The following is a 19,450-nucleotide window of genomic DNA, read 5'->3' as shown; positions in this document are numbered from 1 at the left end:
GTCATGGAAGAAAAAAATATAAATAAAAACATAAAGGCATTAATGAATAAAAGATTAGAGGGATTTTTGCGAACGTATTTGTTCATTTATCTTTTTTTTTTTTCGATTTACACTTTAATAAGTTTATTATCTTTGTACTTCTCTTCCCTTTTATCCTGGTTTATGTATTTATATATATCGCACCCGTGACACCCGAGAAAACCTATTTTTCGCGATGTATAACAAGAGAAAATAAAAAATTCATGGTAGCTCGCTGTGAGAAAAAATGAACGCTCAAAAAAGGTGAATAGTTAATTTTATAATTTACTTTTTGACTAAATATTAGCTTACAGGACGAGTACACTCTATTTTTACAAGAAAGGAAAAAAATTTAATAGAAAGGCTGAGTAGAAAGGTAATGAATTCCAAGTGTAAATAGCTTAAAGGAAAAGTTGCTCCAAGTGCCAAAGATAAAGTTACCCTTTTCTGGTTCTTTAGTTCTAATTCGTATTCGTTATTTGAAGACGTTTAAAGGGACCCTCTTCTCTGTTCTTATTTTCACCCCGCTTCATCTAAAGATAATAGTAGTAGTGAAAAAGGAGGACGTGATAGTGGTGAAGGTGAAGGTGGTTTCCACAAGAAAAGACATTCAGTACAAGCCATTAACCCAGTCTCAACTGCCATCGACCATCAGCGGCGACACTTTAAAGCCTCGGCAATTACAAACTCTAGCTTCAGCACAGTAGTTACCCTTTAGCTAGTAAAATCGTTTCTCCCTCCCTCCCTGAGTTTTCATTTGTAACTTTCATTTTCTCCTTTTCTGTTTCTGTTGAAGCTCTTTCATTCCGCGTAAAGTATGGACGCAGACCTAAGTCGTAGTAATATTTATAATATCTCCCTATTATTACTGAGCTATACTGGGTAAAGTAGAAGCTATTACTTCTTGGAGTTTCTGGCCTAGTAACCTGCCGTACAGTCGGTGTTTCTGTCGCAATACCAGAATCTACCTACATTACTTGGTAATTTTAAATTCAATGAAAGTTCTTAAATTCTCTCTACTAGATCACCGTGATATTTCTGGGGCAGAATCTTATAAATTAATCTGGTAAAAAGGACGAAAGCGTATTATCATAAATTACTTTTTTATTGTAAAATGAAAAAAGTTATTTAATTGAATATATTACTTAAATATAAAAATTTTGATATCTCAATAAGAATTTTATTGTTAAAGATGTGCTCGAATTATAACTTGGATACGGAAATCGGTAGATGAAAGAAAGAGAGATCAAATCAAATAAATGTCTTGAAGAATTTAAGTCTCTGATTTTGTTGAATTGAGATCAGCGACGTCATTTCTACGTCTAATGGCTTACGATTGGCTCCAAGAGCCAAGGACTTTCTTTATCCGTTTCTCTTTCTGAGCGCTAATTGAGAAAGCTCCCCGCGGTGAACAACGGGAGATTGGATTTTTGTATGGGGGAAAAGTGAATTGGTACTTAGGGGTTCTAGAAAATCCACAAAAATTGTCTCTATTCACTGTAAGACCAATGAAAAGCACTTCTATTATCCCCCGGTAAGTTATTATTACTTTTATTATTGTTATACGTATTTCTAGTCATATTTACCCCTACAATATAGGAGCTGGCATAGTAAAATAGACTCAATTTGTAAGGGATAAAAGAATTTAGTTTATAAATAACTTTGAAGTAGAAGAGGATCTACAGCTGCTGAGATACAAAACCTCATCTCTTTCGTCAGCAAAAATGTTACTTATTTTACGTTTGCTATTTTTTTCCGCTCGCTATCATGATAAAAAATTATGAAAAATTATGCCGCTATCCTATTCACGATATAAAGAATAAATTCCTCTAGCGGAATTCCAAGTGCTCGACGTGGTTAAACAAAAAAAAAATATATAATAAAATAAACTAAAATAAAATAAAATAAAATGAAATAAAATAAAATAAACTCCGACCTTTTACACTTGACAGTAAGTAATTTCTCTATATTCTCATTTTCCCATCCAAGCAAAGTCATTCTTTTCTATTTCTCTTGTCGGCTTAGTGATCCACCTTTTTAACCCACTTTACATCTCTCCTCTCTTTTTTTGTCGCACTAATACTTCTTCTTCCACTACTACTGCTACTACTACAACAGCCACTGCTACTTTACCCTCTAGGCCATTGCGATCGTTCCCGGACACGGTACTAAACGAAACTAAATTTAAATTTCTCGTAAAGACAAGGGACTAGTGAATTGCTTCTCGAACAAACGAGTCGTGAGCCCTGGGACACGAGCAAGTGCGAAATAAAAATAACAAAAAACAGAAAAGGATGAAATAAAAAAAAAAAAAAAAAAAAAAAAAGACTATAAAAATAAAATAAAATAAAACGAGAAAATTTGTACATAGACAACGGACGGAAGTCTCCTCTGCCCTGGCAATATAACGCTTTGCAATGACCGAAAGCAAAAAAAAATGGGGACTGTAAAAACGTCGCGGACATCACGATAAATGGTATTTTTCTGGCCATTCACTTGGTTTTGCCAACAGCAAAGAATATCCTACCAAATAGTGTTATGATATACTTATAAAATGTTTATAGTGTTTTTCTTTCTGTGTTTTGGTTTTATATCAATGTAAATTTATGTATTACATATTTATGTACACGTATGCATACACATATATATCTATGGAGAGTTGGTTACAAGAGAAACAGGTAATAAAACAAGCATAAGGGGTGAAATGTTTTGGCTAAACGTTCGACGAACAGTTTCCTTTTACGATCAAGTCCCTCGAAACTCCCGGACGATACAACCACTCCAATACAAGCGATACAAGAAAAGACGACCTTTTGTTCATTCCCATACCCTATATGTATTCAGACACGTTTGTGTCCACGCAAATCGTGAGATGCATTTCGTACTACTGCTACATCTATTTGAATATTATGCAAATTATTTCGTGCGTCGTTGCAATGTGCATGTATTGGCGAACCTCGACGACAACTGCAATGACTACAAGACGTAACGATACCGATGACACAGTCAAATGTTTAATAATAATAGAGATTATTTATTTTTTAAATTTGAATATTTTCTGATACTATCGTTAGCAATAAATGTTATGGTAATTTTTGTACGAATGTAACTTGTTGTTTGAAAAGCATAAAATTAAATTTATTGTTGAGACTGCAATCCATAATTACCAAAGTTTGAATGTAAAGTTTTATGCAATTTTATTCACGTGATTGTTAAGGAGGTTGTGAAAATAAGAAGCTCGATGATAAGTTTGCATACGGATTCGTTTAAACGGAAGTGAAAGAATAAAATAAATAAAATTTAAGAGCTATAAATACGATATTTCAGGATCAGGCGGTAGGATAGTTTCCGATAGCGTTGCAATAAGGCGAGCAAACAAAATACCGGGAAACACAATGGAAATAGAAGATATAATGTGTGTTCATAGTAACTTCTATTGTCTTGCAATTTTCCGAGAATTTCCGTTTTCAGTAGCGAGCAGTCGAGCAAGTAGAAAGAGAATACAAGTATCGTTATCCGGTTCACTATAAGAATTTCTTCAAAGACTACCCAAGATTATTTTACGGAATAACCTAAATGAACGTTTCACTTGAGTAATGGCTTCATTTTCTTTAATTTCAAGTACCTAGGCTGCTACTACCACCGCAGCCATCACTAGTATCTAGGGGAGTCTTAATAATTCTTGCCAATTAACTTGGTTGATTGCACAACCACCAAAATGAATTCTCATCTCCCCCTGAAGTTAGTTTCTTACTTACACACACGAACACTCGTACTTTACTTCTTCTACTCAGACCTATATAACGTGTATATACCCTAACTAGTAGCAATAGTATACTAGAGTTGAAGTAAAAGATTCAGAAAGCGTGAGAGAGAAATCATGCCACGGCTACAATTCCCAGTCATACATTTTAGAACACACCGTGTCCAGATTTTCTACCCAGGCAATTACTATCAGATGAAAAACGACTTTGAGAAAATTCTGGTGGTAGCAGTTTTGTGTAAAATCGGCATTTTCTCTTCTTGGGTTTTCTACTGGGATTTATCCACCGGCAGTTGGTTTACATTAAGCTATTGCTCGGTGGAATATTACTTGGTAGAGCAAAAACGAATGGGCATTAATAACAGCTAAGAGAAATATAAGATACACAAAATATAAAAGCTCCAAGTTAATATAAACTCTATATATAAAATATATAAGCAAGGACAAAGCTAAAAACAAGCTGTAACTCAGTTTAGTTTTTGTATGATATTATGATATAGGTGTATACGCTTGCGCACACTCCCTTATCGAGTTCGAGAGTAAAAGCGACGGCTGGTGGCCGTTGCTGCTGGTACTGAGGCTGATGCGAACGGCGGTATTGGCGGTGGCGGTGAGGGAGGCTAAAGGATAGGGGAAGAAGACACCCCACCGTGATAGTAGGGGTGTAGCTGGCAGCACACAGTCTAATTCAGTCAGTTGGGAGAGCGACTCCTTCGCCGCAGTAACTACCAAAGTTAATCTACTAGTTTTGTCGGGATTTTATCACGTACGAGTGTTAACCGGTTCGAAATACTTAATATATCCCGTACTAGCGGGGGTGTGTACGTTTGTAAGCCCGTGGTGTTCGCCGATGACAATGTCGAGCCCGAGGGTACTATGGATCAAGGTTGATACCAGAAGACTTCATACACGCGGTAACAGTGGTACGTGAAGGATCGCAAGGGCATGCTGGTGTCCATAACTATGTGGCTATTAACACTTGTGTTTGCCATCACGGCGAGCATCTCAGCTTGTGCTGGACCCGGCGAGTGTCCTCTTTTTATCAATAATACTGCTACAACAACTACAACAACAGCAACATCAACAACACCGTCAATATCAACAACAACATCGACTGAATGGCGAAACACCTCCGGGGTATTCGATCAGATCGAGTGTTTGGACAGGCTAATTGTACTAAGTTTGCCTAGCTGTGAGTGTCAGGGTGTGATGAAAAACACTTCAAGTGGTGGTATTGGTTCAACAACTCCTGCTGGCGCGATAATAGAGGTCAAATGTTATGAAGGTGTCCCGTTAATTGAAACGTTACCACGTGATATACAGAAACTAGTGATTTCTGGTGCGGACGAGTACCAAGTAACTAGTTTGCTTGATGAATTAGAGAATTCATCGTTAACGTGTTTATACGAAGTAACCATTACGAATAGTTCATTTCCTGTAAACATAACATGGGAATTGAATACGAGACTTACGACATTAAACATTTCCGGCAATAATATTGTCGATCTGAGTGATGTGATTATTGGGAATAAAAGTGAGTTGAGAGTGCTAGACTTATCGAGTAATCGATTGAGTGAATTGCCGAGTGAAGCTTTTAGGACGCTTACTGGTCTAGTGCGTTTAAGTTTACGGGACAATGAAATAGAGAGAGTGGATGAACGTGCTTTTGTCGGTCTCACAGCACTTGAGTATCTCGATATATCGGACAACAGATTGGTATTACTGCCAGACGACACGCTAACGCATTTAGCTTCTTCTCTTCAGACACTAAATTTGAGTGGTAATCAATTGAAGATTTTGGGCGGTAGATGGTTCGAAACGCTTGGACGGCTTCGTGAGCTTGATGTTTCGCGAAATGGTCTTACGAAAGCAGCATCCGGGGTCCTTGAACCGCTCCCGGGTTTGTCGGTTCTGAGATTGGCAGAAAATCCATTAATGGAACGTGATGTCTCACTGCTGCTGGGGACCGGACGTTTGGAGACTGTTGATGCATCACGCACTGGGTTAGTACGTGTACCAGCAGCACTAACTAGATCAGTAAGAGCATTACGTTTAGCCGGTAATAAACTTACGTGTATACGGGATGGTGATTTTGATGGATATCCATTGCTTAAAATGTTGGACTTGTCCGACAATTTATTGTACGACATTGAAGAAGACTCATTGGGACGTTTAGAGACGCTCGAGAGGTTGGATTTATCGGGAAATAAATTGGAAATAGTACCACGAAGTTTGCCAACAAGTTTGACGGTACTAAATCTACGTGGTAATGCTATCAAAACATTGACCAGCGAGGACCTCCAGGGTATTGACAATCTACAGTGTCTTTTTATAAATGACAACGAGATTGTGATAATAGATGAGGGTGCACTCAGCCAGCTGTTATTTCTCACCAAACTTGACATATCTAACAATCCCATCAGACAACTTCCGGCGAACACACTTGCTGGTCCAGCACGTTTGAGCGAGCTACGCATGTCAGGTTTGACTTTTCTCGAAAAGGAGCATGAGGAGCGCGGTGACATGGCATTTCCGGTTCCTACACCCGAGATGCTTGTTACCCTCGACGTGTCCCATAGCCCGGTTCTCGCGGCTCAGCTTTTAACAGACAATGCTGCATTGTCCGCATGCAAAAGTTTAATGCTCCTGAATCTCATCAACACAAACATCACCACACTCAGATCAGATCTTATTTATCTACTTCCACAATTAAATGTTCTCGGATTAGCAGACAACGATTGGAATTGTACGGTGAACTTGCTTTGGCTTGGCGAGTGGATACGACAACATCGAGAGATAACAATCCCCGCAATATGTAGTAACTATTCAGACGGTAATTTTGCAAATTTGCTCCTCGCTGAATTGCCATCTCCACCTACTATTACAACAATAGCATTGCCCATAACCACAACTCCGGACACGACCAGTGATACCTCATATCAAAGCTTCAGGATTGAGAAATACCCGGAACTACTACCGCTACTAACAGTGCCAACAAATGCGTCTTCCATCGAGAATAATATCAGTCATACCAAATCGGCTATGGAAAATACCACCATACTTGATGAAATTCCGTCTACCAAACTTTACGAGGATGCTAACACGTTGACGGTTAAATTAAACGACACTAAGTTGAATGAAATTTATACAACTTATTCTCCAACCACTGGACTTTATATTAATAATAGTAAATCCATTAGTGGTATTAATATTAATGATTACAATAAGACCCACTCTAGTTATATTAATAATATTAATCACGGTAACAATAGTAATAAGAATACTCTTACTACTACTACTACTACTACTACTACTACTACTACTACTACTACTACTACTACTATTTATAATAATAATAACGATACTAATACTAATAATAATTATTATTATATTAACAAAAATAGTAATGATAAATTTAAAGCTAATGATAGCAAAAATATTATTACAAATAATAGTAAGCAAATTTCAAAACCAAAGAAAAAAATTCAGTCGATTTTTGTTAATGAAAAATTTCGTCTGGAGGACAAAGCAAAGAAAGTTAACCGAGCGAGTAATCGAAAAGCAAGTGAACAAGAATTTATTGATAATGAACGCGAAAGACCCAAAAAAATTCTGGACAATCGAGTGAATTCTGTGGAACGAGAGGATGAAAAAATTTCAAATCCAAAGAGTTACGATAAAAGTATAAATAAAGATGTGACTGATGGAATTTTCAGTACCGAACAAACGATAACAAATACACTGGGAAAAAACTCAGTGAAGGATGCTCAAAACTACGGATTCTCTCACGATATTGCAAACACTATTGCTGAAGAGCTGAATAGTCGGACGGTGGATCCTGATGAAAAACCAAAAACTAAGTTGGTAACACATCCTGGAATGCTGGTGTTGATTGGTGCAGTAATTGGAGCAGCCGGCATACTGACAGTTGTCCTGTCAAGACGAGCGACCATACGACGAAGAGACAGGTATCACAGACACGAAAACATTGAAGTACATACTCTTACGCCCACCATGGAACTCTGGTGAATAATGACAACATCCTCTTTTATCTTATTCGCTCACTCACTACTCGGACGAGGACAAGAAACTATAAGACCAGTGCTGTACACTATTACTTGGACAGTGAAACTTTGAATTAGATGCAGAGTCTAAAGAACAGGACCAAGGTCCACGACGCCGACGACAACTACAAGAATAACAAGTACAAGGACAACACAACTGTACGAAAGTTTATGACGAGAGAGAAATGAAGAGGAAAGTTTGCGCATTAATTTTATATGAAAGACTTCAGATAAGATAGTGTGTCTTGTGAATTTTTTATTTTTATTTATATATTTAGCGGTTGTAATTGACTGTTTTTTTATGTTGAACGATAAATAGAATAACGAGTTTTAGAATAGTGTTTATACCTTTAGAATTATCGTACGATAATCACGTGAACAAGTGATGAAATGTAGGCTAATGATAATGAGGACGATTAAATAATTGCGAGTATTTGCGTACCGACATTCTGGATAATTTCTATCCAATTAAAGAACAATAGTGACAATAAGCAAAAGTAATTAAACAAACCAAAACAAAAAAAAAAAAAAAAGATGAGATGAAATGTTTCTTGTGACGAAAATTAATTTGTCGTGCTTGAAGCGATACATTATAAAATTAATATGAAGAAATAAACTAAAACAAATCCAGATAAAAAGATAAGTAGAACGTGATACAAGTAACGATAATAATAATAATAATAATAGTAATAACAATAATAATAATAATAATAATAATAATAATAATAATAATAATAATAATAATAACAAAGAAAAGAAGTGTGAAAGACGGTAAGATCCGACAATGTCGCTTTAGTACGCGACAGACAAATTAGCTGACGTGAAGCGTGAGATTCAAGGTGAGAGGAAAAAATAATAATAATGATGATGATGATGAAGAAGAAAATAAATATAAAAAAATTGCTAGTGTACAAAATCGAGGAACGAAAAAACTCATTACTCGGGTAAAAAAAAAAAATAAAATGAAAAAAAAAAAAAAGAGGAATGAAATTTTCGCAGTGCCTCGAACAAAACTCGGCCAATTTAAACGGTGCGCAAAATCCAAGGGTATATTATAGAAAATAGAGAAAAGAAGCTTCTTGTGTAATTTCAGAGACTCACGAGATTGATTAACAGAGATAAAACTAAATAAAATTATAAAATAAATGAATGAAAATAATAATTTAAGATAAATAAGTAAAATGATAATAAACAATAAAGAGGTTAGATATTATCTTTCGTAAAATAACCAGTGTCAAAATAAAAACTAAGATAATAAAAATGTTGTACAAAGATACATTAATAATTGTCTTTTATTTTTTTTTTTTTTTTCAAGTCCTTGTATTAATTAAGTTTATACGAGATTTAATTAAAGCAAAAAGATTTATATAAAATAATTAATAGAGGGCCATAATTTTTATTAGTGCTCAGAAGCTATTAAAGCTGACTAATAACTTGCGTTACTACTTGCTTTAATCTTTAAAAATTGCTTCGTGATTTTTATTTCACAGTGTCTATTTTTTTTTTTTTTGTTAATTTTTTAAATGGAAGATAATTTTCATAAATGATAGATTTATTCAATAGTTTTTAATTTTATTTCATTCGAACCGATATTCAATAATTAAACAAATTTTTTCGTGTCGGATTGAAATAATCGAGAGCAGCGTCAGAATTATTATGATCTTAGCCTGACAATGCTAATAAATCAAATATTTTTTTTTTTTTTTAAATAAATAATTAATAAAAACTTTAAATATTTATATTAGTTGGAGCTTGAGAATATCAACAGAATAACTCGTAGTAAATTTTTAATACGACTATTTTCTGGTTTTATAAACTCTTAAGAAGTCTTGTATTACAGGATTTGGCAGAAGTCACCAGATAAGACACAAAAAAAGAATAAAGAAAGGTAAGTTGTATAACTTAATAAAATAAAGGATAAGACGGCGATAAAAATACAGCATCAGAAGTATAAACGACTAATAAGGCAGAATTGTTAGCTCCTTAAGTTAAAGCTGTTTTTTTTCATTTGTAAAAATGTTTATCTGCGGTTTTAGAGATGATTTTTTTTATAAATTGCTCTTTATTGTAATAAATTAAAAATTTTAAATTGGCTTAACTTGCAAGAAATTTTAGTTAAAAAAAAAACTCATATTTAATTACAATTAAGTTAATTTAATCAGCCGGAACAAAAATAAGAGAACTATATTGATAAACTATCGATTTTATCTTTTGTTCATTAAAAGTACTGATGGAAAAAAATTTTAAAAAGATTCACGTAGTTCATTTTGTGAAACAAAAGCTCGAGCATCCATGAAAAGAAACATGTACTACTCTCCCTGGTTCCTTATTTACGTTTCAACTCAGTGCCATCAGCTCTAGAATAAACAATGATGTCAGAGTTAAAAATAACAACAATGCAGTAGTTAAAAAAAAAACTAAAATACGTAAACAAGATAAAATAAAAGAAGAAGAATCTGAGTAAGCAAGTCGATCAGGTAAGTCAAAAGACAACAGAGAAATAGGAAACACGATAACATATTTCCTCGCGGATAAAAATACGGCGGAAACAAGAACAAGTTCGTTCTTGCACTGCACAGAGTTTTACCCGGGGTAGAATGTAAAAAAAGTGGCAGCAGTCACGGTAATTCGGGATACGTACACGATAGGATCGATCCAAGAGTCGACTAAGGCTTCTTTGTCTTTCTGCGCGCAAGTATGAGGATGTCAAAGAAAGAGAATGAATGAGAGACCTTTGAACATTTGGGGAAAGCTCTACCAGCAGACACATACCCGCAGAGGCATCTAAAGCTTCCCCGGTGATGGTCCCACAGTCCACCAATGCAGTAGCTCTCGTGTAAGCCCGCTGTCGTGTCTCTGGCACACGGATATCGTTCCCGTCTTTTGCCAACGTCCAACGAGGGCTTAACTTCTTTCAGCGTCTCTTTTTGTGTTTCATTCAGTGCTTTTTTTTTCCTTTTTTTTTTTTTAAGATAAAGTAAAGTAGATTTTTAAGTTTAAATAAAGCAAGCACGAAAAATAATTAAAGAGAAAGTTAGAGGATTTGAGTGTTTCTATCCATTAAAATAAAATTTCATTAAGATTTGTTTGGTATTAAAAATAAAGAGATTTAATATTCAATTTAAGAATATTATTGACCCGAATGCGACGACGATTTGTATAGATTGTTATATAATATTTTAATTTTAATTACGTATTCATTGATTTTGGGATTATTTCATCAACATTTTAATGAAATGTATATTCAGTACGATAACTTTGAATAATGACCATATTAATTGACATTTCAGTCTATAAATTCATGTTTATTAAAACGAGCTGCAATTCTAGTGATGCAATTTATAATTTCACTTCGCTATTGTTTCATTTGTAACTTTTTTTTTTTCTGTGAGTCCGATGATATTCAAACAAGCAATTAAAATAGATAATATTACTATTTTTTATTGACGTAATTGTATGTTAACAGAATATTTTAAAGGTCAATAAACAAATATGCTATATGTATTTTAATTAAGAAAATATATATTCCTGTAATAGGATATATTCACCACAAATTTATTTTCTGCAATTATATAAGCCCGTGAATATTCGTTTATTAATTATTAACATATCATCAATAATGTTCATTATTTAGTCGACCGAATATATTAACGAATATTAATATGGATTCAGAAATTTTTTACAAACAATTTTCAATCAGATTGATGTTTTATATGAAAAGTAATTTAATGATTTATGGCAACCAAAATTGCTTTATAGTCAATTAAAAAATTTTAATGAGACGATGATGCTGATAAAATTAAGCTCACAATTTTAGTTAATAAATAATAATAGATGTATTCATTTTATGAGAATTTGAAATATTGAAGAAAAATTTATAGTGAAATAAAAAAAATTTTTATTGTTGATAAATTGAATATATTCATTGAATTCGGCATATAGTGCTGTAAAAAGAAGATAACTCGAGACTATTTTTCTAAAATATGTATTGCGTGAAATTTAAATTACACGTTGAGATTAAAAAGCATTCACTTTAGATCCTATTCATGAAAATAAATGCTAAAAAATTCAACGATGTGAAACATAATTAAAAAGTAAATTAAAAGCGATTTTTTATCTCGTTTAAATAATGTTCATGCAGAGTATAAAAATGAATAAATAATTTTAAAAATAAAGTATAACTTTAAATCGAGCTAAAATTAAAATTTAAAGACTAATATCAAAACACCGAGGGAGAAAGTACATAAGCGAGAAATGGAGCGTCTACTTTTCCGAGAGAATAATTACAGGGTAAATATTTTTTTTTACTTATAATGCAAGTTTTCGTCGTTATTACAATAATTTTAAGTTATAATCATCGCACCGCGTCAACAAAGAAACGAAAAAAGGCTATTTTATATAGAAAACTTGGTGACTTGTAATTAGTAGGGATCGGAAAAGCGAGCGGGCACTTAAAGTAGCATTAATACCTAGGGGAAGGACATCCTATATAGCGGGGGTTGAAAATAGACGTATAAGAGTGATATAACAGTAGCAGTAGCTGGAGTAATTTTACTCCCCAACTGACGAGGGACTGAGAAGGATACCCGTAGTATCAGCTTAATATAAATTTATGAGATTACTCCGCCCCGCGTTGATGGGGATGAAGGGGAAAATAGTCCGTACACGCGGCCGGCACTTGGCACTTATATGCTGTACCCTGCATAACTGAACAAGAGATTTACATTTAGTAGTCTGAATTTACATTTATTTATTTTGTCAGCGGTCAATCTCTGCAACTGAATCATATCTGCTATTGTCCTGAATTTCAAATCGACATTTTTATTTCAATCAATAAAATTTGTTATTTATAGATAATAAATTTAGACGCGTTGTACTCATAAAAAACTGTATGAAAAAATTTGTTTGTCTATATTTTTTCTTTTATCGATATAACATCGTATTAATCTAAAACATATCTGATAAATAGCCCGGTTAGGAAAAAATAAATAAATTCTATTTTAATAACCAATTAAAATTATTAATTAAAAAAAATTTTTTTTAATTATTCGAGTTGACTTTTTAATTAAATTAAAAAAAATTCTAATATTTTTTTTGCTAACAATATTTCAATTTACTTGGAACGAATGAATTGTTAGAAATATTACATTGTTATATTAATATAACAATATACCTAACAAATTATTTTGAAGCTTTTGATCAATAAATTTTATTCGGACAGAACTGAAATTAGAAGAAATAGAAAAATTCTGAAAAATCATCGACTGAAGGAAATAAAATACTTATAAAAATTTTTTAAGAGCTCGATGGATGTTAGTGAAAATTCAACAAGAAATTTATCTCGTTTAAATATCATATATTGTTTTATAGATAGAATATATATGCGGTGTTTTAGATTTATTAGAAATTTGAATAGTGTTCTGTTATTTACAGCTAGTTGACGTCTCCAAAGTTTAGTCCATAAAGTTGCATTAATTTACGTCATCAAATGTTAGATTCTTGACTAAGTGTTTGCCGTAGATAGTGTCTAGTTTGAAGGACTCTGGAATAACTATTAAGTGGAAACTGTATGATAGTTTGATCGACTATCGTAGTTTAGTTTATATGTATAATTGTTGTTGCTAGTCTCGAGTGGAAGTGAGCGGTTGAGTAAAAGGATCAAGAGGGCTGACGGTTCATGTGATCGAGTAGGAGTAAAAGTAGACGTGAATATAGACATAAATATAGATATAGGTGGAGAAATAGACGTACATACACAATGGTATGAGAAGTAAGAGGGCTGAAGGTGTAAGGGCAGGAGAAGTGTAACAAGACTACGCTATTGTTTTGCTCTGTGGGGAGATTTACATTTGGGAAGAGATTTGCATTAATTTATAGTGGCCCCGTTGGTACACTGTATCCAATATCCGCGAGGATATTGAGACAGGAACTGAGAACTAAGCCGGCTAAAACTCTATGTCGGTGGTCCCTTTATGGATTAACAGGAGATTTTAGAAATTTATTACTCAATTATTCAAGTATTATTTTAACACCCAGAAAAGTTTTACGATCAATAATTTCGATGGATAGGAAGGGGTAAAAAATTACACGATGATTTTAGTTCTCAACAGAACTGGAGATGAGCTTGACAAATAAAATCCATGAACAAGTCAATACGATTAATTGGGAAGCCAATTAACAATAATAAATCCTGTTTAAATATTTAGCCAATGATAAAATATCAATAAAAATTATTAGCTTGAAAAATACACCGGAAAGTGAATAAATATTTAATGAAGAACGTTTGACGAGGCAGCTACATATCACGTTACTCATAAGTACACACTGTTCCGAGAGTTTCATCTGTATAATTTAGTGGGCATATCAAACGTTACTAAGGTCCCCCAAGAGACACAGCAACCCTCAAATACGGTGTTCTGGTCTCTAAAAGCGAGTGACGTGTACTCTTACCCTGACTTTCATCTCAAGGCGCTCGAAATTCTATTTCCTTTTATTCCTCACACAATCTGTAGTATATACCGAACCGGGAATATTTCGTACAAAAGATCTGTGCTTGTTGTAGACTTATACTTTATTTCGTTTATATATACTTAATATTAAGTATAATAAGCGAGAGTCAGACTGTGATATGAAGGGTGCGTACAAAAGAAACGTTAAATTGAGAAAATCCCGACTCGCGTTGGGTAGAAAAATCGACAACGGTTGTGGGACAATGACTCTCAACGAGCCGGCAAAGCACTTCTGCTCGCGGAATACCAGGCTCTCGTCGTTTAAGAAGTGAACAAACATCAGCATAGCTTATTATTCCGAGTTAAAGAAACCACAGAGGAGAATAAGGCTAAGGCGAGAGGAGTGTGCTCGTCGTTCCCGAGCTGGCTTCGTTGGGTTTGGGCTAAAGTTTCGGCTTAGAGATGAGCTTTTGCATTTTCCCCCAGTGAATGTGGATATACGAGACAAAAGAGGGACAAGGATAGCTTAATTCCGGCGTTGCCGTCTGCGAATGCATGAAAATAAAAATTTTGTAAAATAAAGTAAAATGAAAACGACATCGTGAAAGATAAAAAGACCAACAGAGAAAATAAACGAGTATTATAATAATGATAAAGATAAAAATAAAAATGTGAGGAATGAAAAAAATAAAAAATATTTCAAGAGAGAATATTCAACTCGCTTTATAATTTTTTGTCTTTCTTTTTTTCGTATAGCAAGCTCATTAAAAAGGTAGCTTTTCTGAGAAGTTTTAGCTCACTTAAAAGCTTTTATGAAAAAAAGCAACACTTATCGTCATTAACGTCATTCATCTGACGTTTAAATTAAAAGTTTATTTTATTTTATTTCTTTTTTAGCTTCTTTCTATTTAAGAAAAGAAAATTACGTTCTTGAATTGTGCAGACTTCAGATACTGCGTTCTTAAACCACTGCGGAGTTTTTTATAATTCGAACTCGACTCGTTTCAACTTCGACTTGGTCAACGTAAAGACTTGCAAACAGAAATGTTCTAAAACTTATACTGCGGCGGTGGAAGAGATCGCCCGGTGGAATGAGAAGGGAAAAAAAGAACTCAAAGGTAAGCCAGAGAAAAGAAAAACCTAAAAGAGAGAAAGAAAGAACGAAAAAGATGAAGATGAAGGAAAAAAAAAACGACTTAAGTATCCAACGTCGGAAGCTATTGGGATCAATCGAGGCACCCTCAAAACCTAAGAGATCAAACACATCACCCGATTACGTTGCTGAGACTGAGGAAAAATTAACTCTGAACTTTATCCCAGTATTTCACTGCTTTGTTTTTATTTAGTTTATTGCCATTACTCACTTATTTTTTTTTTATTTACTCAGGATTATCGTTCTGCGTTACAAGAATCTACACTGTTTATTGACGTATTCTTAATCAAAAAGTTGGTATTTTTGCCTCACAGTTGAGTGTCAGGTATGCTTTATTGCTCGAGCTGACAGAAAAGATTTTTCATTAACGATTTCGCTGTCTACTCGTATTATGCGCTGATAAGTCAGATAAAATGTAACACAATAGTTTCGGTTGCTAAATAAAAATTGTTTGTTTTTTTTTTAAATTTGAATCAATAAAAAAATATTTCATCAAACAAAATAACGAAACAAAAAAAAAAGGTAATAAAAAAAAGGATATATTTATTGCATGAACAATTATACAATTGTGAGAGGGATGTAGAGTGTAGTGATATAATGGTTTTCGAATTAGAATGACGAGTATAAAAAAAGCAACGAAAGAGAGTGTACAGAAGAATGGGGGTCATAGAGTAGAAGAGAAATGAAACGATAAAAGCACACCCTCATATCCTGGCGAGGGGATGTACAAAAGCTGAAGTAGAAAGGGGTTATAGTACATCACCAACCAGAGGCGCGAGTTTAATCGACACAGTCACTCCCTCGCACCTGGAGCGCGTTATTAATAACTCTGGAGCATCATCTTCGGTGGAAAAATAATCCATTAGACGCCGCGGTACACAAAATGCCTCGGAAAAAGCACGGTGAAAGAAAAAAACGAAACAAAAAAAAACGACCGCAAATGGCCTAGATCGTGGTTGGGACCAGGGTGAAAAGAGAATTGAGCCTCGTTGCTGAAATGTATACGACCGTTTTCGCTTAAGCGTTGAGGTATTAATCATTTTCATCTAGCTTTATGCTATTTTTTCTCTTACTCTTTCCTATACTTTTTTGGTGTTACTGTTATTATTTTTATGATTTTTTTTACGTTATTTCCTTTGAGTGAGAAAAATAATCTGACGGTTACTGTTAATTACTAAGGAAATTCACAGCTAAAATTAAATAGGGAAAAAAATTTTTTATGAAGAAATAAAATGTGGATTTTCATTAAAACATGGGGTGAAGTTGTTTTTTAGAGAGAGAAAAAAATTAGATATGCGTTGTGAAATTAAACTGTAACGAAATATATTTAAAAAATTAAAAAAAAATTGAAAATTAAATGTCACAGGCATAAAAAGTCTTTTAATTGAAGAGAAATTTATTTTAATATTCATTTAAATGAATAAAAATTTTTTTTCTTTAATTGTGAATAAAATTTTTATAGCTACGTTGTATTATTATTGACTGAAATGAAAGTCAGACCAAATTATAGCGCGGATATCAGATATTCTACGTAATGACGGCGATATAATATGGAATACTACTCTAGTGTCTACTAACGTATGTAGTAGAGACAAAGTTTATCCAATACTTCGTGATTTTCTTAGGTTTACTTTTCAAATGCTTGACATTATTGTTCATACGTTTTTTATTTTATTTTATTTTTTATTTTTTTTTATTTTTAAGAGAGCAGAAAGAGATAAAGAACTCTAGTAGAGAAGAAGAATTTTTGGTAAAGTTGTACACAAAATAAACGACAATAAAAAAGTATTGAAAATTCAAAAGAGTTATGATTTTAGTTCTTTCTTCGATCGGTTTTCAGTTTATCAATTTTATTATTTAAAAAAGTCCGAAAGAATTTATCTGTAAAATTCTTGAGAAACTCTATATAACGGAGAAAAAGATTGCTGGAGAATTGCCCGTGCTACCGTGTGACTTTAAACATAAAAGTTATGACATTATGATGTTATGAGGAAAAGTTACTTTTTATGGAAAGAAAAAATTTGCATAGTCATACTATCAATAAGAACTATTATTAATAAAGTTACAATTGATAACACTAAAAATACGCTGGTTGTTCATACGCTCTATTTAAATAAAATAAAGTATAAAGAAAAGAACAATGGAGCGAGGATCAGTTTGAATCTTATTGAGGACATAAATCGGTGATAAAATAAAAGTTGGTCTTGAATTTAAAAAAAATTTTTTTTAAGCCAGGTTAATCCAGCGACACCGTCATCGACTTTAAGTTTGCCATTGGGGATTAAAAAACTTTTAGTTTGCATCAAGTCTACTACTCTGTTCTGGAGAGAATAATCCACGAGTGGATTTTAATGAACACATCGCTCAAGCAGTTTGTCTCATGATTTTTTTGGTCGCTAAATTTTTTACGCTTTAAAAGAGATTGAAAAAGTACTTTCGTGGGAATTATCGAATAAAGTAATGCTCAAATATATATTTTATAAAAAAAAAAAAAAAAAAAAATTGAAGAAAATTTAGGTCGAGATGAGAAAAACACCTTTATATCTTTTGTTGTCTTTATATTTTTATAAAAAAAATTTCACTGCTTCGCTCAAAATGATATAAAGATATTGGAAAAAAATATTTTAAATTTCAAAGGAAAGACGGTAAGTAAATAATTAAAAGAGCAATAGTGTATCTCAATCTTTAACTTGAGACTCGTAAAGCATGTTTTCATGATGCAAAGTACACTGCAGAGAATTACATTATCGTAGAGAGCACTGTAGCTCTTTATACTGGTGAACGGTATTTTTCAGTAAAAAAAATTATTCAAACGACTCCACAGGGAGATAGTCTTGTTCAAGATGTGGGTCAACGAGCTCGAGAGAGTATTCTATATAACAGAGAGAAAATCGCGAACAACCGAAAAATAAGAAAAATTGACAAATATATAAGGGCTGATGTAATGGTGTTGAGGTGGAGAAGCTGATGCACGAGTCTTCTTTACCAATTTTCTTCAAAACCCCTCGCTTACACTTACATTTTCACTACATATACACATATATTTATATATGCTATCGGGGATATCGTAGTCGTAAAAAATATAAAGAGAAAAATATTTTTATGATCGCGAGATTTAAAATTATAATCACGATGAACAAATTTTTCTGGGAATCGTATTTCAAAAGTTAATTTCTTAAATTGACTTTCTTTGTTCATTTTTATTGTTTTTTTTTTTTTACTTAAGTTTTGTTTGAATTTAATAACTCAACTTTTTATATTTAATTTAGTTAAATAATTATAAAATAGAAATTAATGTTGCAGAGAATAAAAATTAGAGGACAAAATGAAATTAAGTAATTAATTGTATGCCTTTTGACTGCATAACAAAAGTATCTAACTAACAAAGTCACAAAATTGGTTTAACCTCAAGGAAAAAGAAGAATAAAAGTATGAAATAAGAGAGCAGAAATCAACGAAGCAAAGCACGTCCCAAGTAATACTAACTGCGGATTAAGCTCTCGGAGAGCTTAAGATCCTAGGAGAAAATCGTCTATCTACCAAGCAAGAATACTAAAATGCAAAAAAACCTAAAGATTACGACTTGTCATCGTTAACGAAGTGATGTAAAAAACAACAGCTTCCCAATAATAGTATCTTCCTCTTATACGGATATCACGCGGTTGGCTGATGGGTAGGTTGGTTGTGAGTTTGCTTTCGCATCTGGTTCTCGCCGATATCGAATTTTCTTACCGAATTCCACTTGCGACGACATTACCGTGGCACTCCAATTTGCATAAAGAGCAGGCTAGCGGAGAAGACATCGTACACGATATACGCTTATCGTATAAGTTATACCTTTTACCCTATAGAGCATACTCTGTAGTCGGTACCTATTACACCCACACACATTTCCGTAACACCCTCTACTCGTTCTATGCTTTGCTTTACACTCCACTGTAACCCGAAACCACACATAGCTTTGTAAAAAACGATAATTGGTTGTATCGAGTCATTGACTTGC

General features: G+C 33.4%; 2 protein-coding genes across 2 annotated transcripts in view; one reads left to right on the top strand and one right to left on the bottom strand.

Annotated features, from left to right (window-relative positions):
- Timeout (circadian regulator timeout) overlaps positions 1 to 19,450 on the bottom strand; it is an 89,900-nt gene that overhangs the window by 53,603 nt on the left and 16,847 nt on the right. The gene's annotated exons all lie outside the window — the stretch shown is intronic.
- On the top strand, positions 4,501 to 9,112 carry LOC141530056 (uncharacterized). Its single transcript, XM_074246914.1, has one exon. It carries the CDS (start codon positions 4,727 to 4,729, stop codon positions 7,808 to 7,810), a length of 3,084 nt encoding a protein of 1,027 aa, XP_074103015.1. The 5' UTR covers positions 4,501 to 4,726; the 3' UTR covers positions 7,811 to 9,112.

The sequence above is a fragment of the Cotesia typhae genome, unplaced genomic scaffold, assembly GCF_013202065.1.
Source record: "Cotesia typhae breed Kobodo isofemale line unplaced genomic scaffold, CoteBio_Ctyphae contig_48, whole genome shotgun sequence".
Lineage (NCBI taxonomy): Eukaryota > Metazoa > Arthropoda > Insecta > Hymenoptera > Braconidae > Cotesia > Cotesia typhae.
The sequence above is the reverse complement of the archived record's forward strand: the minus strand, read 5'-3'. Positions and strand labels throughout refer to the sequence as shown.

What these genes read in the sequence shown, in the direction of transcription:
- LOC141530056 (XM_074246914.1), top strand. Translation starts at nt 4,727, where the DNA reads ATGCTGGTGTCCATAACTATGTGGCTATTAACACTTGTGTTTGCCATC.